The sequence below is a fragment of the Pseudophryne corroboree genome, chromosome 12 (genome assembly GCF_028390025.1).
Source record: "Pseudophryne corroboree isolate aPseCor3 chromosome 12, aPseCor3.hap2, whole genome shotgun sequence".
Classification (NCBI taxonomy): Eukaryota; Metazoa; Chordata; class Amphibia; order Anura; family Myobatrachidae; genus Pseudophryne; species Pseudophryne corroboree.
In genome coordinates, this window is record NC_086455.1 from 125,867,214 (window position 1) to 125,892,000 (window position 24,787).

A 24,787-nucleotide genomic window follows, 5' to 3' on the forward strand; every position below is an offset into this window, starting at 1 on the left:
CAGCAGCACCGCAGTGCTGGATGGATAGATAGTTCTGCTCAGCAGTACCGCAGTGCTGAATGGATAGATAGTTCTGCTCAGCAGTACCGCAGTGCTGGATGGATAGATAGTTCTGCTCAGCAGCACCGCAGTGCTGGATGGATAGATAGTTCTGCTCAGCAGCAGTGCTGGATGGACAGATAGTTCTGCTCAGCAGCACCGCAGTGCTGGATGGATAGATAGTTCTGCTCAGCAGCACCGCAGTGCTGGATGGACAGATAGTTCTGCTCAGCAGCACCGCAGTGGTGGATGGACAGATAGTTCTGCTCAGCAGCACCGCAGTGCTGGATGGATAGATAGTTCTGCTCAGCAGCACCGCAGTGGTGGATGGACAGATAGTTCTGCTCAGCAGCACCGCAGTGGTGGATGGACAGATAGTTCTGCTCAGCAGCACCGCAGTGGTGGATGGACAGATAGTTCTGCTCAGCAGCACCACAGTGGTGGATGGATAGATAGTTCTGCTCAGCAGCACCACAGTGGTGGATGGACAGATAGTTCTGCTCAGCAGCATTGGAGTTGATGGACAGATGCTGTAGGTCAGCTCAGCACTGGTGTGGAGTCAGCATAGACATCAGGGACACAGAGTTCTATCCGGCATCTGCTTGGAAATGGCGCCCAAGTCACCGCTGCAGGCACTTATATCGAATCCAAACCCCACAAGAATCTGGTATGATTACGTTCTACCTCGATTTGGAATCAAAGCAAAATGGTAAAACCTGAGCCGGTGCTCGGATTCCCTCGGATCCCTGAAGTCCGGGTGCACTCAGGTTTTTGGAAAACCAAGCCCGCTCATCTCTAATATAGACGTATACACACACACGTAAATTAGAGATGAGCGCCTGAAATTTTTCGGGTTTTGTGTTTTGGTTTTGGGTTCGGTTCCGCGGCCGTGTTTTGGGTTCGAACGCGTTTTGGCAAAACCTCACCGAATTTTTTTTGTCGGATTCGGGTGTGTTTTGGATTCGGGTGTTTTTTTCCAAAAACACTAAAAAACAGCTTAAATCATAGAATTTGGGGGTCATTTTGATCCCAAAGTATTATTAACCTCAAAAACCATAATTTACACTCATTTTCAGTCTATTCTGAATACCTCACACCTCACAATATTATTTTTAGTCCTAAAATTTGCACCGAGGTCGCTGTGTGAGTAAGATAAGCGACCCTAGTGGCCGACACAAACACCGGGCCCATCTAGGAGTGGCACTGCAGTGTCACGCAGGATGTCCCTTCCAAAAAACCCTCCCCAAACAGCACATGACGCAAAGAAAAAAAGAGGCGCAATGAGGTAGCTGTGTGAGTAAGATTAGCGACCCTAGTGGCCGACACAAACACCGGGCCCATCTAGGAGTGGCACTGCAGTGTCACGCAGGATGGCCCTTCCAAAAAACCCTCCCCAAACAGCACATGACGCAAAGAAAAAAAGAGGCGCAATGAGGTAGCTGTGTGAGTAAGATTAGCGACCCTAGTGGCCGACACAAACACCGGGCCCATCTAGGAGTGGCACTGCAGTGTCACGCAGGATGGCCCTTCCAAAAAACCCTCCCCAAACAGCACATGACGCAAAGAAAAAAAGAGGCGCAATGAGGTAGCTGACTGTGTGAGTAAGATTAGCGACCCTAGTGGCCGACACAAACACCGGGCCCATCTAGGAGTGGCACTGCAGTGTCACGCAGGATGTCCCTTCCAAAAAACCCTCCCCAAACAGCACATGACGCAAAGAAAAAAAGAGGCGCAATGAGGTAGCTGTGTGAGTAAGATTAGCGACCCTAGTGGCCGACACAAACACCGGGCCCATCTAGGAGTGGCACTGCAGTGTCACGCAGGATGGCCCTTCCAAAAAACCCTCCCCAAACAGCACATGACGCAAAGAAAAAAAGAGGCGCAATGAGGTAGCTGACTGTGTGAGTAAGATTAGCGACCCTAGTGGCCGACACAAACACCGGGCCCATCTAGGAGTGGCACTGCAGTGTCACGCAGGATGTCCCTTCCAAAAAACCCTCCCCAAACAGCACATGACGCAAAGAAAAAAAGAGGCGCAATGAGGTAGCTGTGTGAGTAAGATTAGCGACCCTAGTGGCCGACACAAACACCGGGCCCATCTAGGAGTGGCACTGCAGTGTCACGCAGGATGTCCCTTCCAAAAAACCCTCCCCAAACAGCACATGACGCAAAGAAAAAAAGAGGCTTTTTACTGATATTTGGTGTTTTGGATTTGACATGCTCTGTACTATGACATTGGGCATCGGCCTTGGCAGACGACGTTGCTGGCATTTCATCGTCTCGGCCATGACTAGTGGCAGCAGCTTCAGCACGAGGTGGAAGTGGATCTTGATCTTTCCCTAATTTTGGAACCTCAACATTTTTGTTCTCCATATTTTAATAGGCACAACTAAAAGGCACCTCAGGTAAACAATGGAGATGGATGGATTGGATACTAGTATACAATTATGGACGGGCTGCCGAGTGCCGACACAGAGGTAGCCACAGCCGTGAACTACCGCACTGTACTGTGTCTGCTGCTAATATATAGACTGGTTGATAAAGAGATAGTATACTCGTAACTAGTATGTATGTATAAAGAAAGAAAAAAAACCACGGTTAGGTGGTATATACAATTATGGACGGGCTGCCGAGTGCCGACACAGAGGTAGCCACAGCCGTGAACTACCGCACTGTACTGTGTCTGCTGCTAATATATAGACTGGTTGATAAAGAGATAGTATACTCGTAACTAGTATGTATGTATAAAGAAAGAAAAAAAAACCACGGTTAGGTGGTATATACAATTATGGACGGGCTGCCGAGTGCCGACACAGAGGTAGCCACAGCCGTGAACTACCGCACTGTACTGTGTCTGCTGCTAATATATAGACTGGTTGATAAAGAGATAGTATACTCGTAACTAGTATGTATGTATAAAGAAAGAAAAAAAAAACACGGTTAGGTGGTATATACAATTATGGACGGGCTGCCGAGTGCCGACACAGAGGTAGCCACAGCCGTGAACTACCGCACTGTACTGTGTCTGCTGCTAATATATAGACTGGTTGATAAAGAGATAGTATACTCGTAACTAGTATGTATGTATAAAGAAAGAAAAAAAAACCACGGTTAGGTGGTATATACAATTATGGACGGGCTGCCGAGTGCCGACACAGAGGTAGCCACAGCCGTGAACTACCGCACTGTACTGTGTCTGCTGCTAATATATAGACTGGTTGATAAAGAGATAGTATACTCGTAACTAGTATGTATGTATAAAGAAAGAAAAAAAAACCACGGTTAGGTGGTATATACAATTATGGACGGGCTGCCGAGTGCCGACACAGAGGTAGCCACAGCCGTGAACTACCGCACTGTACTGTGTCTGCTGCTAATATATAGACTGGTTGATAAAGAGATAGTATACTCGTAACTAGTATGTATGTATAAAGAAAGAAAAAAAAAACACGGTTAGGTGGTATATACAATTATGGACGGGCTGCCGAGTGCCGACACAGAGGTAGCCACAGCCGTGAACTACCGCACTGTACTGTGTCTGCTGCTAATATATAGACTGGTTGATAAAGAGATAGTATACTCGTAACTAGTATGTATGTATAAAGAAAGAAAGAAAAAAAAACCACGGTTAGGTCACTGGTATATACAATTATGGACGGGCTGCCGAGTGCCGACACAGAGGTAGCCACAGCCGTGAACTACCGCACTGTACTGTGTCTGCTGCTAATATAGACTGGTTGATAAAGAGATAGTATACTACTAATATTATATACTGGTGGTCAGGTCACTGGTCACTAGTCACACTGGCAGTGGCACTCCTGCAGCAAAAGTGTGCACTGTTTAATTTTAATATAATATTATGTACTCCTGGCTCCTGCTATAACCTATAACTGGCACTGCAGTAGTGCTCCCCAGTCTCCCCCACAATTATAAGCTGTGTGAGCTGAGCAGTCAGACAGATATATAATATATATAGATGATGCAGCACACTGGCCTGAGCCTGAGCAGTGCACACAGATATGGTATGTGACTGAGTCACTGTGTGCTGTGTATCGCTTTTTTCAGGCAGAGAACGGATTATAAATAAAAGTGGTGGTCACTGGTCACTATCAGCAAAACTCTGCACTGTACACTACTGAGTACTCCTAATGCTCCCCAAAATTAGTAAATCAAGTGTCTCTCTAATCTATTCTAATTCTAAACGGAGAGGACGCCAGCCACGTCCTCTCCCTATCAATCTCAATGCACGTGTGAAAATGGCGGCGACGCGCGGCTCCTTATATAGAATCCGAGTCTCGCGATAGAATCCGAGCCTCGCGAGAATCCGACAGCGTCATGATGACGTTCGGGCGCGCTCGGGTTAACCGAGCAAGGCGGGAAGATCCGAGTCGCTCGGACCCGTGAAAAAAAACATGAAGTTCTGGCGGGTTCGGATTCAGAGAAACCGAACCCGCTCATCTCTAACGTAAATATTAGGGAGTGACTTAGCTGTCTCTGTAACTTTGCCGCATTCAGTGACTCTATATGCTACAGCTCTGTTTGTCTCTCCTCTACTGAGGTTGAATAATGTACTGTATTTGTGTATTTACTCTCTGCTTAGATGTCAGTGCAGGACTGACGTGACGTAATCTTGTGCCTTTGTACTTTGTCCACCACCTCTCATTTGTATGTATCCTGGGTGGTTTATAAAGCACAAGTGCTCTGTGCTATATTTGGCAGCTAGAGCACTTCTCATAATAGGGATTCAGTTAGTATAATGAGGACGATAAGAACATGTTGTAATTTATAGCATTTGGGTGGAGAAATATGATATAAAGTACAGTGAGCTGGGTATAAAAGACAAATTTGAGTTCTTACCCGTACACCCATGAACTTGTCTTTAAGCACAATCCATGAAAGTAGGAACATAAAGGCTTTGTTGCAGCAGAAGAGAGCAGACACATCAGTGGCCGTCAGCTTCTTAAGAGCAAGTAAGTAGAGGTAATTAGTCAACGTCCATAGAATGGAAAAAGGTGCAGTCCTTTTAAGAAAGAGCTTCAACGTCAAACCATCTTCTCCAAATATTCTACTACATTCCCTGTGGGGAAGAAAACAGAACAAAAGAAAACAAAAATTATTGTAATGATTGTGTTCAGAGAGTGTCACAAAGGTGCACACAAACACTAGTGCGTTTGTGTTACCCCCAGATTACAATACACTGGTATCTTTAAAACATCAGTTAAGAAGTTGATTGTTACAGCCCCTAATTGTTTAACACATACATTACTCTGGCTGCTCCATTTAATGTTTTTGCTGTTATGAAACGGGTATGGATCTAATGATCAACCCTAATATTAGGTCGACAGTCAACAGATCAACCCCATATGGGGTGTGAAAACCCTATTGCTTTTTTGGGGGGAGGAGTGTGCTTTGAGAACACCCGGAGACTCCAGATAAGGCTACAGTATATTATACTTTCCATCATACTGAATGATATGAACTGCTATACCATACCTCCCAACATGACCCTCTCCAGGAGGGACAGAATGCTCTGCTCCTGGACTTCCCTCTTAATTTATGCTTGCCATCACCTGTTCTGAAACACCTTTCTTATCCATTACCCTGTTCAATACAGGTGTCGGCAATCATAAATTAAGGAAAAGTCAAGAAGCAGAGCATTGTGTCCCTCCTGGAGGGGATCCGGTCTGAAGATCGACAGTGTCTAGGTCGACAATGTTTAGGTCGACCACTATAGGTCGACAGTCACTAGGTCGACATGGATGGAAGGTCGACAGGGTTTCTAGGTCAACATGTGCTAGGTCGACAGGTCTAAAGGTCGACATGAGTTTTTCACATTTTTTAAATTTTTTTAATTTTTTCATACTTAACGATCCACGTGGACTACGATTGGAACGGTAAAGTGTGCCGAGCAAAGCGGTAGCGGAGCGAAGGCACCATGCCCGAAGCATGGCGAGCGAAGCGAGCCATGCGAGGGGACGCGGTGCACTAATTTGGGATCCCGGTCACTCTACGAAGAAAACGACACAAAAAACATTGTCGACCTAGATACTGTCGATAAAACGAACCACACCCTCCTGGAGAGGGTCATGTAGGGAGGTATGGCTATACTAAAGGCTAAATCACGCATGACTTGCTTGGATAATAGCAGGAGCCTATATATATGGAAAGTTCTTCTATTTCATGACTGTTTGTGACTGTTATTAACATAAGGAGAAAAGTTCATCTGATATAAAGGATCTTCACTAATGCATGCTATGTTCAATTACTAACACGTGTTATGAGAAACTTAAACATGCTTGTGTGCTGAGCTATTAACAGAAAACATTGGAAAATCCATCTATGCTTGACCTGCTTGGATAATTACAGCTGTCTCACTAACATTGCATGTTTGTGTGCGATAAAGGAGGATAAGAACAGCATAACTTAAAGGGCCCTACTCACTGGCCGACCCGCCGCCGAGCTGCCCGACGGCGGATACGGCCGACGAGCGACCCGGCGGCGGGGGGGCAGTGACGGGGGAGTGAAGTTTCTTCACTCCCCCCGTCACGCGGCTGCATTGAAGTGCAGGCAAATATGGACGAGATCGTCCATATTGGCCTGCATGCACAGCCGACGGGAGACCAGCGATGAACGAGCGCGGGGCCGCGCATCGTTCATCGCTGGAGTCTCCACACTGAAAGATATGAACGAGTTCTCGTTCATTTATGAACGAGATCGTTCATATCTTTCAGAAAATCGGCCAGTGTGTAGGGCCTATTAGAGTATACTTGATAGTGTGGTCTTGAGTGGCTCTGAACATAATTAAGATAAAATACCTATGATTGGTTATAGCAGAAAGTTGTTCAGTATTTGAAATATAATTTCTCTGACGTCCTAAGTGGATGCTGGGGACTCCGTCAGGACCATGGGGATTAGCGGCTCCGCAGGAGACAGGGCACAAAAGTAAAAGCTTTAGGATCATGTGGTGTGCACTGGCTCCTCCCCCTATGACCCTCCTCCAAGCCTCAGTTAGGTTTTTGTGCCCGGCCGAGAAGGGTGCAATCTAGGTGGCTCTCCTAAAGAGCTGCTTAGAGTAAAAGTTTTATTAGGTTTTTTATTTTCAGTGAGTCCTGCTGGCAACAGGCTCACTGCAACGAGGGACTTAGGGGAGAAGAAGTGAACTCACCTGCGTGCAGGATGGATTGGCTTCTTAGGCTACTGGACACTAGCTCCAGAGGGACGATCACAGGTACAGCCTGGATGGGTCACCGGAGCCGCGCCGCCGACCCCCTTGCAGATGCTGAAGAGAGAAGAGGTCCAGAAATCGGCGGCTGAAGACTTCTCAGTCTTCATGAGGTAGCGCACAGCACTGCAGCTGTGCGCCATTGCTCTCAGCACACTTCACACCAACGGTCACTGAGGGTGCAGGGCGCTGGGGGGGGCGCCCTGGGCAGCAATGAAAGTACCTATACTGGCTAAAAATACATCACATATAGCCTCTGGGGCTATATGGATGTATTTAACCCCTGCCAGGTTGTCAGAAAAACGGGAGAAGAAGCCCGCCGAAAAGGGGGCGGGGCCTATTCTCCTCAGCACACAGCGCCATTTTCCCTCACTGAACTGCTGGTGGGAAGGCTCCCAGGCTCTCCCCTGCACTGCACTACAGAAACAGGGTTAAAACAGAGAGGGGGGGCACTTATTTGGCGATATGATTATATATTAAGATGCTATAAGGGAAAACACTTATATAAAGGTTGTCCCTGTATAATTATAGCGTTTTGGTGTGTGCTGGCAAACTCTCCCTCTGTCTCCCCAAAGGGCTAGTGGGGTCCTGTCCTCTATCAGAGCATTCCCTGTGTGTGTGCTGTGTGTCGGTACGTGTGTGTCGACATGTATGAGGACGATGTTGGTGAGGAGGCGGAGCAATTGCCTGTAATGGTGATGTCACTCTCTAGGGAGTCGACACCGGAATGGATGGCTTATTTAGGGAATTACGTGATAATGTCAACACGCTGCAAGGTCGGTTGACGACATGAGACGGCCGGCAAACAAATTAGTACCTGTCCAGGCGTCTCAAACACTGTCAGGGGCTTTAAAACGCCCATTTACCTCAGTCGGTCGACACAGACACAGACACGGACACTGACTCCAGTGTCGACGGTGAAGAAACAAACGTATTTTCCTTTAGGGCCACACGTTACATGTTAAGGGCAATGAAGGAGGTGTTACATATTTCTGATACTACAAGTACCACAAAAAAGGGTATTATGTGGGGTGTGAAAAAACTACCTGTAGTTTTTCCTGAATCAGATAAATTAAATGAAGTGTGTGATGATGCGTGGGTTTCCCCCGATAGAAAATTATTGGCGGTATACCTTTTCCCGCCAGAAGTTAGGGCGCGTTGGGAAACACCCCTTAGGGTGGATAAGGCGCTCACACGCTTATCACAAGTGGCGTTACCGTCTCCAGATACGGCCGCCCTCAAGGAGCCAGCTGATAGAAGGCTGGAAAATATCCTAAAAAGTATATACACACATACTGGTGTTATACTGCGACCAGCGATCGCCTCAGCCTGGATGTGCAGCACTGGGGTGGCTTGGTCGGATTCCCTGACTGAAAATATTGATACCCTTGACAGGGACAGTATTTTATTGACTATAGAGCATTTAACTCTGGCATCAAGAGTAAGTGCGATGTCCATATCTGCCAGAAGATGTTTATGGACACGACAGTGGTCAGGTGATGCAGATTCCAAACGGCACATGGAAGTATTGCCGTATAAAGGGGAGGAGTTATTTGGGGTCGGTCCATCGGACCTGGTGGCCACGGCAACAGCTGGAAAATCCACCTTTTTTACCCCAAGTCACATCTCAGCAGAAAAAGACACCGTCTTTTCAGCCTCAGTCCTTTCGTCCCCATAAGGGCAAGCGGGCAAAAGGCCAGTCATATCTGCCCAGGGATAGAGGAAAGGGAAGAAGACTGCAGCAGGCAGCCCATTCCCAGGAACAGAAGCCCTCCACCGCTTCTACCAAGTCCTCAGCATGACGCTGGGGCCGTACAAGCGGACTCAGGTGCGGTGGGGGGACGTCTCAAGAGTTTCAGCACGCAGTGGGCTCACTCGCAAGTGGACCCCTGGAGCCTACAAGTAGTATCCCAGGGGTACAGATTGGAAATTCGAGACGTCTCCCCCTCGCAGGTTCCTGAAGTCTGCTTTACCAACGTCTCCCTCCGACAGGGAGGCAGTATTGGAAACAATTCACAAGCTGTATTCCCAGCAGGTGATAATCAAAGTACCCCTCCTACAACAAGGAAAGGGGTATTATTCCACACTATATTGTGGTACTGAAGCCAGACGGCTCGGTGAGACCTATTCTAAATCTGAAATATTTGAACACTTACATACAAAGGTTCAAATCAAGATGGAGTCACTCAGAGCAGTGATAGCGAACCAGGAAGAAGGGGACTATATGGTGTCCCTGGACATCAGGGATGCTTACCTCCATGTCCCAATTTGCCCTTCTCACCAAGGGAACCTCAGGTTCGTGGTACAGAACTGTCACTATCAGTTTCAGACGCTGCCGTTTGGATTGTCCACGGCACCCCGGGTCTTTACCAAGGTAATGGCCGAAATGATGATTCTTCTTCAAAGAAAATGGACGATCTCCTGATAAGGGCAAGGTCCAGAGAACAGTTGGAGGTCGGAGTAGCACTATCTCAAGTAGTTCTACGACAGCACGGGTGGATTCTAAATATTCCAAAATTGCAGCTGTTTCCGACGACACATCTGCTGTTCCTAGGGATGATTCTGGACACAGTCCAGAAAAGGGTGTTTCTCCCGGAGAAGAAAGCCAGGGAGTTATCCGAGCTAGTCAGGAACCTCCTAAAACCAGGAAAAGTGTCAGTGCATCATTGCACAAGGGTCCTGGGAAAAATGGTGGCTTCTTACGAAGCGATTCCATTCGGCAGATTTCACGCAAGAACTTTTCAGTGGGATCTGCAGGAAAAATGGTCCGGATCGCATCTTCAGATGCATCAGCGGATAACCCTGTCTCCAAGGACAAGGGTGTTTCTTCTGCGGTGGCTGCAGAGTGCTCATCTATTAAAGGGCCGCAGATTCGGCATTCAGGACTGGGTCCTGGTGACCACGGATGCCAGTCTGAGAGGCTGGGGAGCAGTCACACAGGGAAAAAAAAAAAATTTCCAGGGGGTGTGATATAGTCTGGAGACTTCTCTCCACATAAATATACTGGAGCTAAGGGCAATTTACAATGCTCTAAGCTTAGCAAGACCTCTGCTTCAAGGTCAGCCGGTATTGCTCCAGTGGGACAACATCACGGCAGTCGCCCACGTAAACAGACAGGGCGGCACAAGAAGCAGGAGGGCAATGGCAGAAACTGCAAGGATTCTTCGCTGGGCGGAAAATCATGTGATAACACTGTCAGCAGTGTTCATTCCGGGAGTGGACAACTGGGAAGCAGACTTCCTCAGCAGGCACGACCTCCACCCGGGAGAGTGGGGACTTCATCGGGAAGTCTTCCACATGATTGTGAACCGTTGGGAAAGACCAAAGGTGGACATGATGGCGTCCCGCCTGAACAAAAAAACTGGACAGGTATTGCGCCAGGTCAAGAGACCCTCAGGCAATAGCTGTGGACGTTCTGGTAACACCGTGGGTGTACCAGTCGGTGTATGTGTTCCCTCCTCTGCTTCTCATACCCAAGGTACTGAGAATTATAAGACGTAGAGGAGTAAGAACTATACTCGTGGCTCCGGATTGGCCAAGAAGGACTTGGTACCCGGAACTTCAAGAAATGCTCACAGAGGACTCATGGCCTCTGCCGCTAAGAAGGGACTTGCTTCAGCAAGTACCATGTCTGTTCCAAGACTTACCGCGGCTGCAAAAAGGCATTCTGGAAGAGGTCATTCCTACCCTGGTCAAAGCCAGGAAGGAGGTGACCGCACAACATTATCACCACATGTGGCGAAAATATGTTGCGTGGTGTGAGGCCAGGAAGGCCCCACGAAGAAATTTCAACTCGGTCGATTCCTGCATTTCCTGCAAACAGGAGTGTCTATGGGCCTCAAATTGGGGTCCATTAAGGTTCAAATTTCAGCCCTGTCAATTTTCTTCCAGAAAAAATTGGCTTCAGTTCCTGAAGTCCAGAAGTTTGTCAAGGGAGTACTGCATATACAACCCCCTTTTGTGCCTCCAGTGGCACTGTGGGATCTCAACGTAGTTCTGGGATTCCTAAAATCACATTGGTTTAAACCGCTCAAATCTGTGGATTTGAAATATCTCACATGGAAAGTGACCATGCTGTTGGCCCTGGCCTCGGCCAGGCGAGTGTCAGAATTGGCGGCTTTGTCTCACAAAGCCCATATCTGATTGTCCATTCGGACAGGGCAGAGCTGCGGACTCGTCCCCAGTTTCTCCCTAAGGTGGTGTCAGCGTTTCACCTGCACCAGCTTATTGTGGTACCTGCGGCTACTAGGGACTTGGAGGACTCCAAGTTGCTAGATGTTGTCAGGGCCCTGAAAATATAGGTTTCCAGGACGGCTGGAGTCAGGAAAACTGACTTGCTGTTATCCTGTAGGCACCCAAAAAACTGGGTGCTCTTGCTTCTAAGCAGACAATTGCTAGTTGGATGTGTAGTACAATTCAGCTTGCACATTCTGTGGCAGGCCTGCCACAGCCAAAATATGTAAATGCCCATTCCACAAGGAAGGTGGGCTCATCTTGGGCGGCTGCCCGAGGGGTCTCGGCTTTACAACTTTGCCGAGCTGCTACTTGGTCAGGGGCACACCCTGGCTGAGGAGGACCTGGAGTTCTCTCATTCGGTGCTGCAGAGTCATCCGCACTCTCCCGCCCGTTTGGGAGCTTTGGTATAATCCCCATGGTCCTGACGGAGTCCCCAGCATCCACTTAGGACGTCAGAGAAAATAAGAATTTACTTACCGATAATTCTATTTCTCGTAGTCCGTAGTGGATGCTGGGCGCCCATCCCAAGTGCGGATTGTCTGCAATACTTGTACATAGTTATTGTTACAAAAATCGGGTTATTATTGTTGTGAGCCATCTTTTCAGAGGCTCCGCTGTTATCATGCTGTTAACTGGGTTCAGATCACAGGTTGTACAGTGTGATTGGTGTGGCTGGTATGAGTCTTACCCGGGATTCAAAATCCTTCCTTATCGTGTACGCTCGTCCGGGCACAGTATCCTAACTGAGGCTTGGAGGAGGGTCATAGGGGGAGGAGCCAGTGCACACCACATGATCCTAAAGCTTTTACTTTTGTGCCCTGTCTCCTGCGGAGCCGCTAATCCCCATGGTCCTGACGGAGTCCCCAGCATCCACTACGGACTACGAGAAATAGAATTATCGGTAAGTAAATTCTTATTTTTTATATTGGTCTAAAAAGGAGCTGAATATTAATATTGAGTATTAGATATTATTGATTATAATTGTTTGTTTTTATATATTAACATTTTATGTGATGCTGGCCGGTATCAAGTAGTATATTGATGTATGTAAAAAGTAAATTTTCTGTGTAAATAAAAATCCATACCAGATTGGATTGCGCAGTTCCTGTATTCTTTTTTTCTGGTCACTAAATAAAGGGTTAAAACCAAAAACCCTTGGGGATTGCAACATCAATCTATAATCAATCACAGCGTCAGGAGTTTTTGGTCATTGATTTGATAATTACATCTTGAATTGATAATAAAATAATTTGCAAATGATTGTTACTAACTTTTCTAAAATAAATAATAATGTATTGGTTAGTTCTCAGTTATCGAGTTAGGGGTGAATTCAATTAGGAGCGAGCTTGTGAAAGCGAGTTTCTATCATATAACTTGTATACATGGAAGTAATTTGCGCACCTGAGAAATGCGAGATTTAATTAGAAATGCTAATTAGCAGGACTTGCGGTAAGGTTGGCTGACTTTCTACAAAAAGTGATCTTTGAGAAGTGCAGGAAAGTGGGGAAACCATCCTGCCCCCCAAAAATTGGTAACTGAGATAGCGGGACCATATAGGAGGCTGTTAGTGGCCATGTGGAAAGTACTGGAGGTTCTTAAAAGATTAAAATTTTTGCACGTTTTATTAATCTTGGTAAAATGATATCTGGCAAGTTTGTTCCATAAAACGCAAGTTTTTTTCAGCATTTGGGGTACAGAAAAATGTGATTTCTCAGTGTTTTAATAGCATTTTGCAAAAGGTTGGAAAAAAACCACTATGACATTCATTTGCAAGTTTTAGAACACTTCTACCATTAAACACAATACCTTCAGGTAGCTGCCAACATTATTTAGCCAAATACTCACCTTTTTAGAAATTCTGAAAACTGACAAGTCTTTATTGCCCAAATTATGGTATTTAAACCCCTCCAAGTGCAGGAGTCAGGACTATTCATTAGGAGGAGTGTACCAGAGGTTCTGCACTGTGGGGCCGATTCACACCTGATTGCTGCTGTGCAATTTCACCCAGCGGGCGATCAGACATAAACTGCGCATGCGTATGCACCGCAATGCGCAGGCACGTCGTACGGCTACAAAGCGGATCGCCGCTCAGAGATGGGTTTGTGCGAATGATCCATTCGCACGGCCGATCGCAAGGAGATTGACGGGAAGAGGACGTTTGTGGGTGGCAAAAGAGTGTTTGGAAAAACGCAGGCGTGTCCATGCGTTTGCAGGGAGGGTGTCTGACGTCAAATCCAGTCCTGAACAGCCTGAAGTGATTGCAGCAGCTGAGTAAGTCCTGGGCTGCCCTTAGACTGCACAAAATCAGTTTGCGCAGCTCTGCTACACGTGCGATTGCACACTTCCACAGATAAAATACATTCCCCCTGTAGCCTGCGACTATCCGACCGCAGGGCTGCAAAAATCGCTGCCCAGCGATCAGGTCTGAATTACTGTATGAATTCTGTTTGAAAACTAGGGGGTCTATGTACTAATCCTTAAAGAGAGTTAAAGTGGACGGAGATAAAATCCAAGCCAATCAGCTCCTAACTGCCATGTTACAGGATGTGTTTGAAAAATGACATTTAGGAGCTAGTTGGCCGCTCTCTCCGCATTATCCTTCTCTAAGGCTTAGTACATAAAACCCATAGTAATTTGAGCTTTTACTTTCTCCTCACTGCAGTAGTTTGCCAGTAGTGGATTGATTGTTCATATAGTGCGCATTAATGCATGAGATGTTCTCTACATTTTAGAACAAATTTTAGGTGGTTGAGCCTATAAGAAACCATTCATCCTATTGATAATGCACTTCTTAGATGTCAGGGACTACAAAATACAAAAACAACAGATAGGTATGAAGGAGAGGCAGCTGTAGTGGAGCGAGGCACCTTACCTGGAGCATGAGGGTCTTCGTTACCATTAATTGGGATCATAGGTGATTAAACATACAAACTTGCACTAAAAAAAACCCATATAAACCTTGTGTTGACCTCTTTTTTGTCGACCATTTCCATTTCAACCTTTTGTGTCTGTCGACCCTTTGACCCTGTCGATATCATGCCTGTGGTCCATATGGTGTCAACCTACTGATAACTGTCGCTCTTCTATACCACACTTTATGGTTATGTCTCCCAGGATATCCCTGAGAGGAGGTTGTGCCATCACTAACCGTGTCAGTGTGGCTCTGTCCCCGTAACAGGGTTGGGTCCATGATGACGCAATCTGCTACCATTCATGCCATCAAGTGCTACCCCACATAATTGGGGATGTAGGCAGAATGCAGGAAGAAGACCTACTTTGACATATGTCCTAGTGGGTCTCCTGAAATTTGGGACTATCTTAGATATTTAGGAAAAGTAGGCATGTAGGGAGTATTCCTTCAAAGGTAAAACATTATGAAATTATGTACTGGGAGACTTATAGAAACAATAGGAAGATGTATCAAGCCCTCTAAAGAGTGGAGGAGAGGACGGGATGTAGTTAGGTTGCCGGCAGTCGTGATCCTGGCGGTCAGGATACCAACGCCCGAAACCCAACCGCTGACGATGCTGCCAGCCGGAATCCCGGCTCACAGGGGCTATTTCCACTCGTGGGTGTCCACAATACCCATAGAGTGGGAATAGAACCTGTGGAGAGCGCAGCTCTTTGCGCTCGCCATGCTTCCGGCACACTCCCAGATGCCATTGTCGTGTACTGATGGCCAGCATCCCAGCCGCCAATATATCATACTGAACCCGAGAGGACAAGTGGAGAAGTTGCCCATAGAACCAATGAAATTCTACCTGGCATTTGTCGAGTACATTGTATAATATTATAGGTAGAAGCTAACTGGTTCCTATAGGAAACTTCTCCCCTTGTCCAGTTCCCCACTCTAAAGAGAGCGTGATACATCTTTTACAATGTTCCCCAGGTAACGGTGTTGGATAGGGGCTGTAATGCACAGCAACAAAATAGTTGAACAGTTTTGTACAATTTTAAAGTTAAATGCTTCTACATATATTATATAGATATAATTCAATGGCTTCTCTTCAATGTTTTTCCACCCATTTATTTATTTAAAAAAAAAAGGAATAAACAAGTCTAATGTATCTTTTCGTGTGCCTCGCTCTGCCGCCAGACTTCACCTGTTGAAATCCCTCTTCTGTTTTCTCTAGGGTTCTTCTGCAGCATCTCCAAGCTTTAAATACTACTAGCTAATTGGTACTAACACAGACACTTGTTATGTTGCAGCACTGTGAAAAGTGTCATGCTGACAAGAGATAAAAGCTACAGAGACATCAGCTGCAGACTTCTATTCTAACAACAATAATAACAGTAAAATATAAAGATTGAAAATGTAACAGATTATATAACAAACATTAATTAATATGTTGCCCATATTATCCGTTTAGTATACACACATAAAAAGGCTATTCAAATACAGTTATATAAATACAAACTATATAAATACAGTTTAGAATATATGTTAGGAAAACATGCATCCCCTATGCAGCAGCACAAAAGACTACATCCAAGAACCCCATAATATAATAAAATGTAGGAGACTCATTCGTTTGATGTTACCATTGGGATGCCGGTAAAATCATAGAGGGTGGCCTGACTCCGAAGTTTAATCTTACCCTGTTTTTTCTGCAGCATCATGTGCTGTAAGTTCCAAGGAGAATCCAACTCATTAATAAGACGGACAAAGCAAAGAGCTAAAACATAGCAGATTCATTTGAGTATAGATGAATGGTTTGTCACTGTTATCTTACATTTGCAGCTTAGAAACAAAACCATTGACAGGTGCATCCCTCCTGGAGTGTTTACTCAGTACCACTAAAAGGAATTCATCGCCACTAAGACACTACAATACATTAACTGTTCTTTGCACGTAATGCCAATTATCCCTGATGTACCAAAGGCCATACTGTGTACATTTGCTTTACAGCGTCCAAAAGAAATTTGTGTTATCTGGTTCTTAGGTGGGTCTTCTCAGTTTTACATAGCTTCCTTGGTTACTTCTCTCCCATGTATCAATTTGGTGAGGGTCATCATACAGTTACAGCTGGGTCTCTGTATCTAGTAGCATCTGGTAGCAGGGAGAGACACTAAACCTATTTAGGTTATTCGAAATTGAATACATGTGCATGTGCCATCTGATTGGATGTCTACTGCTGAGGTCCTATCAGGTGCTGCATACTCTACACACCTGTAGTCCCACTGTCAGTGGTGCTGATTCAGTGATCCATTACCATACCTCCCAACATGACCCTCTCCAGGAGGGACACAATGCTCTCCTCCTGGACTTTTCTCTTAATGTATGATTGCCGGCACCTGTGTTGAACAGGTTAATGGATAAGAAAGGTGTTTCAACACAGGTGATGGCAATCATACATTAAGATGGAAGTCCAGGAGCAGAGTATTCTCACTGGTGGTCCTTCAGAAGGATACATGCCTATTACATGTACTATTACATGCCTCCCAACATGACCCTCTCCAGGAGGGACAGAATGCTCTGCTCCTGGACTTCCCTCTTAATGTGTGATTGCTATATCCTGTGCTGAAACATCTTTCTTATCCATTAGCCTGTTCAAAACAGTCCAGAAGCAGAACATTTTGTCCCTCCCGGAGAGAGTCATGTTGGGAAGTATGCTATTAACCTAACATTATGAATAAATTGCTGTATTTTGTTTACAGGTAAGAAATGTAAGTCACAATAAAAAACAAACATTTTTTTTAACCCTAAGAGACCCTTTCATGCTCCCCAAAAACACGAAAAAGACGCTTGCGTCATCGGGGGTGAATGAGACCCTAAACACAACTTCTGCCATTACCAGCAAGCGAAGTGGCATCCAATAAGATTCCTCATCTATGCTGAATAAATCCTATTTCCTGAATTTACACCGTTGTTTGAATTGGAAGCTTCTGTGTATATACAGACTAGAGATGTGCGGCGGGCACTTTTCGTGTTTTATGATTTGGTTTTGGTTCTAATTCCCCGCTCGTGTTTTGGTTTTGGATTGGTTTTGCCAAAACCACCCTTTTCGTGTTTTGGTTTTGATTTTGGATGATTTTCTAAAAAAACATAAAAACAGCTAAAATCACAGAATTTGGGGGTAATTTTGATCCTACAGTATTATTAACCTCAATAACATTAATTTCCACTCTTTTCCAGTCTATTCTGAACACCTCACAAATATTGTTTTTAGGCCAAAAGGTTGCACCAAGGTGGCTGTATGACTAAGCTAAGAGACACAAGTGTGCGGCACAAACACCTGGCCCATCTAGGAGTGGCACTGCAGTGTCAGACAGGATGGCAGATTTTAAAAATAGGCCCCAAACAGCACATGATGCAAAGAAGAAAAAGAGGTGCACCGAGGTTGCTGTATGACTAAGCTAAGCGACACAAGTGTGCGGCACAAACAACATGGGATGTGCTGGAATTTGCCCAGATGTAATACACGCACAATATTGGTGGCACAGGAAAGCGTACCCCTAAACCACACACACACACGGCAAAGCCTGTAAAATTAATTTGGGACAGGCTGAAGTGATCGCAGCGGCTGAGTAAGTTCTGGGCAACTCAGAAACTGCACAAAGTGTTTTTGTACCACTCGACTGCACATGCAGTCGCATACTTGCACAGCTAAAATACACTCCCCGGTGGGCGGCGACTATGCGAACGCAAAAACCAGCTAGCGAGCGATCAGGTCTGAATGACCCCCACAGTGTAGGAGCCGGCAATGCAGCCATGCAAGTCAGTATCCGGGGACAGCCCAGCATCTCCAGGTGATGCCCAGGAAGTGAAGAACATGTGGCTGGACCACGGAGCCACACCCCTTCATGTGAGGTCATGTCCCCTTATTGGCAGCTTACACGAAGGCTCGCGCATGGGGTTTTCACCACACCGAGTGGTCTTTTAAAAAAGGCACTATGTAGCCTAAAGCAGAGCGGCCAATGTTGGTATACAAAAAATGGGATTCAACCATTCAAAAACAGAAAATAAATATATACAGAAGAAACTCTTCATTGTTGTTGTACAGTATATGGTGACCTACTATTGGCTGGCTGGAAGATATAGGAGAAGTAATAGGAGTTACTTGATCAGATGTTTAAAATGAAAGACCTTGGTCCAGCACATTATTTGTTAGGCATGAGGATTAAGCAAGAACTAGAGAAAGGGATCATACTTGTCGACCAGCAGATATATATTGAAAATATACTTGAAAAGTATGGACTGTCAGATGCCAATCCTGTAGCCACTCCCATCAACAAAAGCTCAACGTGAACTAAAAGTGTGTCACCTAAAGATGAGAACGAGGCAGAAGAAATTGCATTTATCAGAATGCTTTCAGGCATCTGATGGGTCATTCCATGTGCCTCCCTTTAATGCTTTCAGGCATCTGATGGGTCATTCCATGTGCCTTCCTTTAATGGTTTAATGCATCTGATGGGTCATTCCATGTGCCTCCCTTTAATGCTTTCAGGCATCTGATGGGTCATTCCATGTGCCTTCCTTTAATGGTTTAATGCATCTGATGGGTCATTCCATGTGCCTCCCTTTAATGCTTTCAGGCATCTGATGGGTCGTTCCATGTGCCTCCCTTTAATGCTTTCGGGCATCTGATGGGTCGTTCCATGTGCCTCCCTTTAATGCTTTTGGGCATCTGATGGGTCGTTCCATGTGCCTCCCTTTAATGCTTTCAGGCATCTGATGGGTCATTCCATGTGACTCTCTTTAATGCTTTCAGGCATCTGATGGGTCGTTCCATGTGCCTCCCTTTAATGCTTTTGGGCATCTGATGGGTCATTCCATGTGACTCCCTTTAATGCTTTCGGGCATCTGATGGGTCGTTACATGTGCCTCCCTTTAATGCTTTTGGGCATCTGATGGGTCATTCCATGTGCCTTCCTTTAATACTTTCAGGCATCTGATGGGTCATTCCATGTGCCTCCATTTAATGCTTTCAGGCATCTGATGGGTCGTTCCATGTGCCTCCCTTTAATGCTTTTGGGCATCTGATGGGTCATTCCATGTGACTCCCTTTAATGCTTTCAGGCATCTGATGGGTCATTCCATGTGAATCCCTTTACATTTTATGTTAATTTGTAAAAGTTTAAATGCACCACACACAAAAATGAAGCATAAAAAATGTACACTCTTAGTATTCAAATTGCATTGTTTATATGCGTGACTCATGTTACAACAGAATGGACATAGTAACTGAGGCAACATTTATTTATTTAAACCTGCTCTCCTAATTATTTTTTACAATATGATCATTATGCACACAAAAACTGAATGTTAAACTATACTTAAAATATAACGTTTGATGTGATTCCTGTTACATACGAATGTGACTTACGTTACATTTCTGTACCCAATCAAAGTCCTCTGATACAAATTACTCAACCTGTGGAATCCATACGAATTAATCATTGTAGGCCTGTTTATCTTCCTGATTAACTGTGAAGATGTAGAAAATATTTAATCTGGTGATGATGGCCATATACAGTTCCTGCCAGCTTGCTCCATCATCAGGGCCATCTTAACAGCAGTGTAGGCCCCTGGGCAAAGCAAAGCACTTGGACCCCTACCCAAACTCAAGCGGTAGGGGTGGGGGGTGCTATCAGTGGCAGTTTTGATGTTCTGCGTGGCGGTAGGGGTTGTTCTATCTTCCACTCAGCATGTAGGACCTGGAGCAGTAATTTCTGCTAATTACTCCTTTACTGCACAGATGGTCGGGGATGTTTAATACGCAGGGGAGGGGTGGATAGTGGAGTGGTCCTAATATTCATCATTTTCCAGTAGGAGAGCAGCTTGCTTGACTGCAGATATCTCCAGTTCCTGGATATAGATTTCTTAGCTTCCAATAGGATAAAAAACTCAGAGAGTTCCACATTTCAGGAGGTACTGGGGATTTGGGGATCAGAGTTCAGGAACCAGAGCAATCCACCAATGAAAATATAAAACTGCATACCAGGCGTGTGGAGCTGGAGCAGGGACCAGCTGCTGGAAGGCTGAAATCTCTCTGGTTCTGTGCACTGTAGAGAGAAGCTGCCAGTGACCACTGAAAGGGGAGAGTCCCAGCTTTTGGAGTATACTCTCAGTAAAACTCTAAGTCAGACAGAACCTGAGATATCTGGCTGTGAAGGGCAATTAACAGGCTCAGATGGGGACCACTGCTTTGAAGTCGGATATCTCTGATTCCCCAGGGCTGATTTAAAAATATCTGGTACCCCTGGAAAAAGGGGCGCCCAGCTATCAGCCTATGGTCCTTATACTCCTGGGGCCAATGGGCAACTGCCCATGGAGACCATACGAAAAGACAGCCCTGACCATCATGCTAAGTACAGTATTCAGCTTCTCTGATGTCCTTGATCTCACCTGGGTAACTCTTTCAATATAGAACCAGTCACCAACATTAACTATATCATCTGAAGTCATAACAATCTTTTAGCAGCATACTGTACATGTTTGCATGGATGTTTTATTCAAATTTTACTATGTATGGTGTGTGAGACATGTGGTTATTGTAAAATTTATTTTGTTGTGGAACAACAGGTACCAGCGGGCCCTTTAATGCCCCGCATGCTGGTACTTGTGGTTCTCCAAGTACCATCATGCAGGGGAGGAATTGCTGGGACTTACAGTTCCACAACAAAATACAATATTAACTCTTATTTTTACACTTAATGGCTATCAGCCCAGCACCCATCGCCCAGGGTTGCTGGGGATAGCTTTGGCCTTCATCCCTGGCCCTTGGGTGTCTGGAGGGGGGAACCCCTTTAATGGGGGGGTCCTAACACCCCAGGGGTGACTAGTTGGCTTTCGCCCACTCCACTCAACTGAGACTGCCCTGGTGAAAGTCACCAATGACCTGCTTTCGGCCAAATCCAGGGGCCACTTCTCTCTGCTCATCCTTCTGGACCTCTCTGCTGCCTTTGATACCGTAGATCATCCTCTCCTCCTCGGCACACTCCAAAACGCTGGCCTCTCTAGCACCGTCCTTGACTGGTTTTCTTCTTACCTCACTAACCGCTCCTTCTCTGTATCTGCCTCAAGCACCACCTCACACCCTTCCATCCTTCCTGTTGGTGTCCCTCAGGGTTCTGTCCTTGGACCCCTTCTGTTCTCCCTGTATACCTCTTCCCTGGGTGTGCTCATTAACTCATTTGGCCTTCAATACCACCTCTACGCTGATGACACACAACTCTACCTCTCATCTCCTGATCTGTCCCCCTCTGTCCTCTCTCAGGTTTCGAGCTGCCTCTCTGCAATCTCCTCCTGGATGTCTGAACGCTCTCTAAAGCTCAACATGGACAAAACAGAACTCATCATCTTCCCCCCATCCAGAGCAACACCCCCGACCAATATCTCCATCATTGTTGACAACATCACCATCTCCCCCATTCCCCAACTCCGCTGCCTGGGCGTCACTCTCGACTCCTCCCTCTCCTTTGCACCCCACATCCAATCTCTGGCACAATCCTGTCGTTTCCAGCTACGCAACATTGCTCGTATCAGGCCATATCTCTCCCAGAGTGCAACTAAACTCATCATCCACTCACTGGTAATCTCACGACTTGACTACTGCAATGTCCTCCTCACTGGCCTCGCTTGCTCCCATCTTGCTCCCCTCCAATCTGTCCTGAACTCCGCAGCTAGGCTTATCTTCCTCTCACGCCGCACCACATCTGCCACTCCCCTTCAACAAAATCTACACTGGCTCCCATTCCCCTACAGAATCCTCTTCAAACTCCTCACCCTTACATACAAGGCCATCTCTATCTCCACTGCTCCCTACATCTCCAACCTCCTTTCCCTTCATACTCCCTCCCGCCCCCTACGGTCGACTAATGACCGTCGCCTCTCCACCGCCCTGGTTACTGCTTCCCATGCACGAGTTCAGGATTTTGCCCGTGCTGCACCCCTTCAGTGGAACGCACTCCCCCGCTCCATTAGACTCTCCCCAACCTTGCAAAGCTTTAAACGGGCACTAAAAACCCACTTATTCATCAAAGCGTACCCTTCTGATGCATAACCCAGAGCTGAAGCCGCGCCTCCACCCCCCCTGCCTCATGCCGTGAACATCTCCGCTTTGCTTGCATACTGCCATCAGGCTACCTTCCACTTGCCTGCACCTCTTGTCATCTGTCTGTTGCCCCTCCCCAATAGATTGTTAGCTCTTCAGAGCAGGGCCCTCTTTCCTCTTGTTATCTAAGCCCTCGTCTCAGCATATTTCACTCACAGCCCTCCCCTACTCAACGACCATCTTTATCCTGCTGGTAAAGGCTCATCTCCATCTATAACCACCAGCCTCTAGTAGTACTATGAGCACTCCATCAATACTTACATCTTAGCTGTATTATGTCCTGAGAATGTGTGGTGCTCTGTTACCTGTACTCTATTTCTGTTATTTATTTACTGTAATGCAATGTTTTGTCCCCTGTACTGTCCTTTGTACGGCGCTGCGAAACACATGTGGCGCCTTATAAATAAAATGTAATAATAATAATAATGCCACGACCGCAGGGACCTAATAAATGTGTCCCCCGGCTGTGGCATTATCTTCTTGACTAGTGGAGCCCTGTGCTGGTTTCAAAAATCAAGGGGTACCCCTACATCCTTTCCCCCCATATTTTTGGAACCAGGACCAGTCCAAGAGCTCGGTGCTGGTTATTAAAATAGTATGGACCAATATGCATTTTTCCCGGTATTTTAACAACCAGCACGGGGCTGGTTATATTCAGAAGGGGGAACCCCACGCAAATTTTTATTTTTAATTCTTTACTACACGTTTACACAGAGAAGCATGCATGGATCTCACTGATCCGTGCATGATTCTCCAAACACGCCAGCCAGAAGAAGGTCTATTTAAACGTTCTATTTGTGTACGAATTCCATCCTTTGCCGGCAGTGTTCGGCTTTTGTCTGCAGTGATTGAGAATATGAATCCTTAATAAATTCTGTGTTCTATGAGGTGTATGTGAAAATCCAACTATGTTTGGCCAATGGTCTATTGATTCGTATTTGTGTGGAAGGCTGTGTATCTCAAATTGTTAGAACTCTGCCATTATTGCTGTTTAGTAAATAACTGAGTTGAATTTCATCTGAAAATGCAAACTAAAATCAAATCAGGAGCTTAGTAAATTTCCCTTATCGCTGGGAACCCACCTCTCGCTGACTCAAGGGTCAGCGGTCCATGCTGATTACAGAGGCACCTGCATGCACGTCCTGGGACACTCCTGATTACCAACCAGCAGCTACATGTCTGCACTTCGTTGTGCGCTGAGACTATGATGTCTGCGATGCAGATCAAGCACCTGCAGCTTCAGTGTCGGTGTGCGGCTGCACACTTTGTATATACTGTAGGTGTGGCTCTGATGATTACTGCACTTTATTTTCTTATATGTGATTTCCAGGCACCATTTACTGTTTGACATACAGTATTTCCCATTTCCATCCGTTACCAGAAAACACCCTTTATTTCTATGTGGATACTGTATAGTATATTTTTTTTATATAAAACAAACAAAAGCATTGGTTATCCTACATCATTAATTAATGTCCCAGGGTAGCTTTTGTAACATGTCTGTGTGAGCCATTTCCATGATGTTTGTGGTCTCCCCCTTGTGTTTGTGGTCTCGGACAATACATGAGAGTCACGTGCCAAGGTTTAGGTGGAGGCATTGAGGTGAAATGAGAAGGAGAGCCTCATGGCACATACACACACCATTACGCACGAGATTCTGGCAAAGGGGTTTTACACTAAGGCTGGGAAAACATTTACCTGACATGTCTGCAGACCACCATATCGCTGACCGAGCAAACAATTCTGGTAAGAATACACACTTACGTATTAATATGGTAAATGAGTGTCTTAGCGCACACCTCGCATGAATGTTTGAATAAAACCTTTTGTTTTTTTCTAATAATATCCACAATGAGACAAAGTCATAAAATGTCAAATTTATTTATATTGCATAAAAATAAAAAATAAAAATAATAACCAGTGGAAATATATATAGAATGTAGGATTCTAATAAAAGGCTTAGTTGATCTTAAAATAATTGTTAGTTCATATAGTTTAAATTACTAAAAACCCCTAGTACCGGTACACATGACTGACATATAACACACAAACACACATATATAACAATATCCCAGTGAGAACACTGTATCAGCGTTTTACCCCACTGGTGAAAGGACAGTCTCTATCCAGAAAGAAAGAGATTCGGATATGCTATTTCCTTATAGGATAATAGAATGGCTAGTACTGGCTGTTTGTAAAAAAAAGTCTCTCTGTGTCGCTGACAGTCAGGATT

The 24,787-nt window shown here is 45.6% G+C and overlaps 1 protein-coding gene across 6 annotated transcripts in view; it reads right to left on the minus strand.

Annotated features, from left to right (window-relative positions):
• SLC35F4 (solute carrier family 35 member F4) overlaps window positions 1-24,787 on the minus strand; it is a 402,934-nt gene that overhangs the window by 73,995 nt on the left and 304,152 nt on the right. For all 6 annotated transcript variants that reach the window (XM_063947987.1, XM_063947984.1, XM_063947985.1 and 3 more), the window contains one exon: window positions 4,897-5,116. In XM_063947987.1, the coding sequence (XP_063804057.1) occupies window positions 4,897-5,116 (220 nt within the window). The remainder of the gene's footprint in view (window positions 1-4,896; window positions 5,117-24,787) is intronic.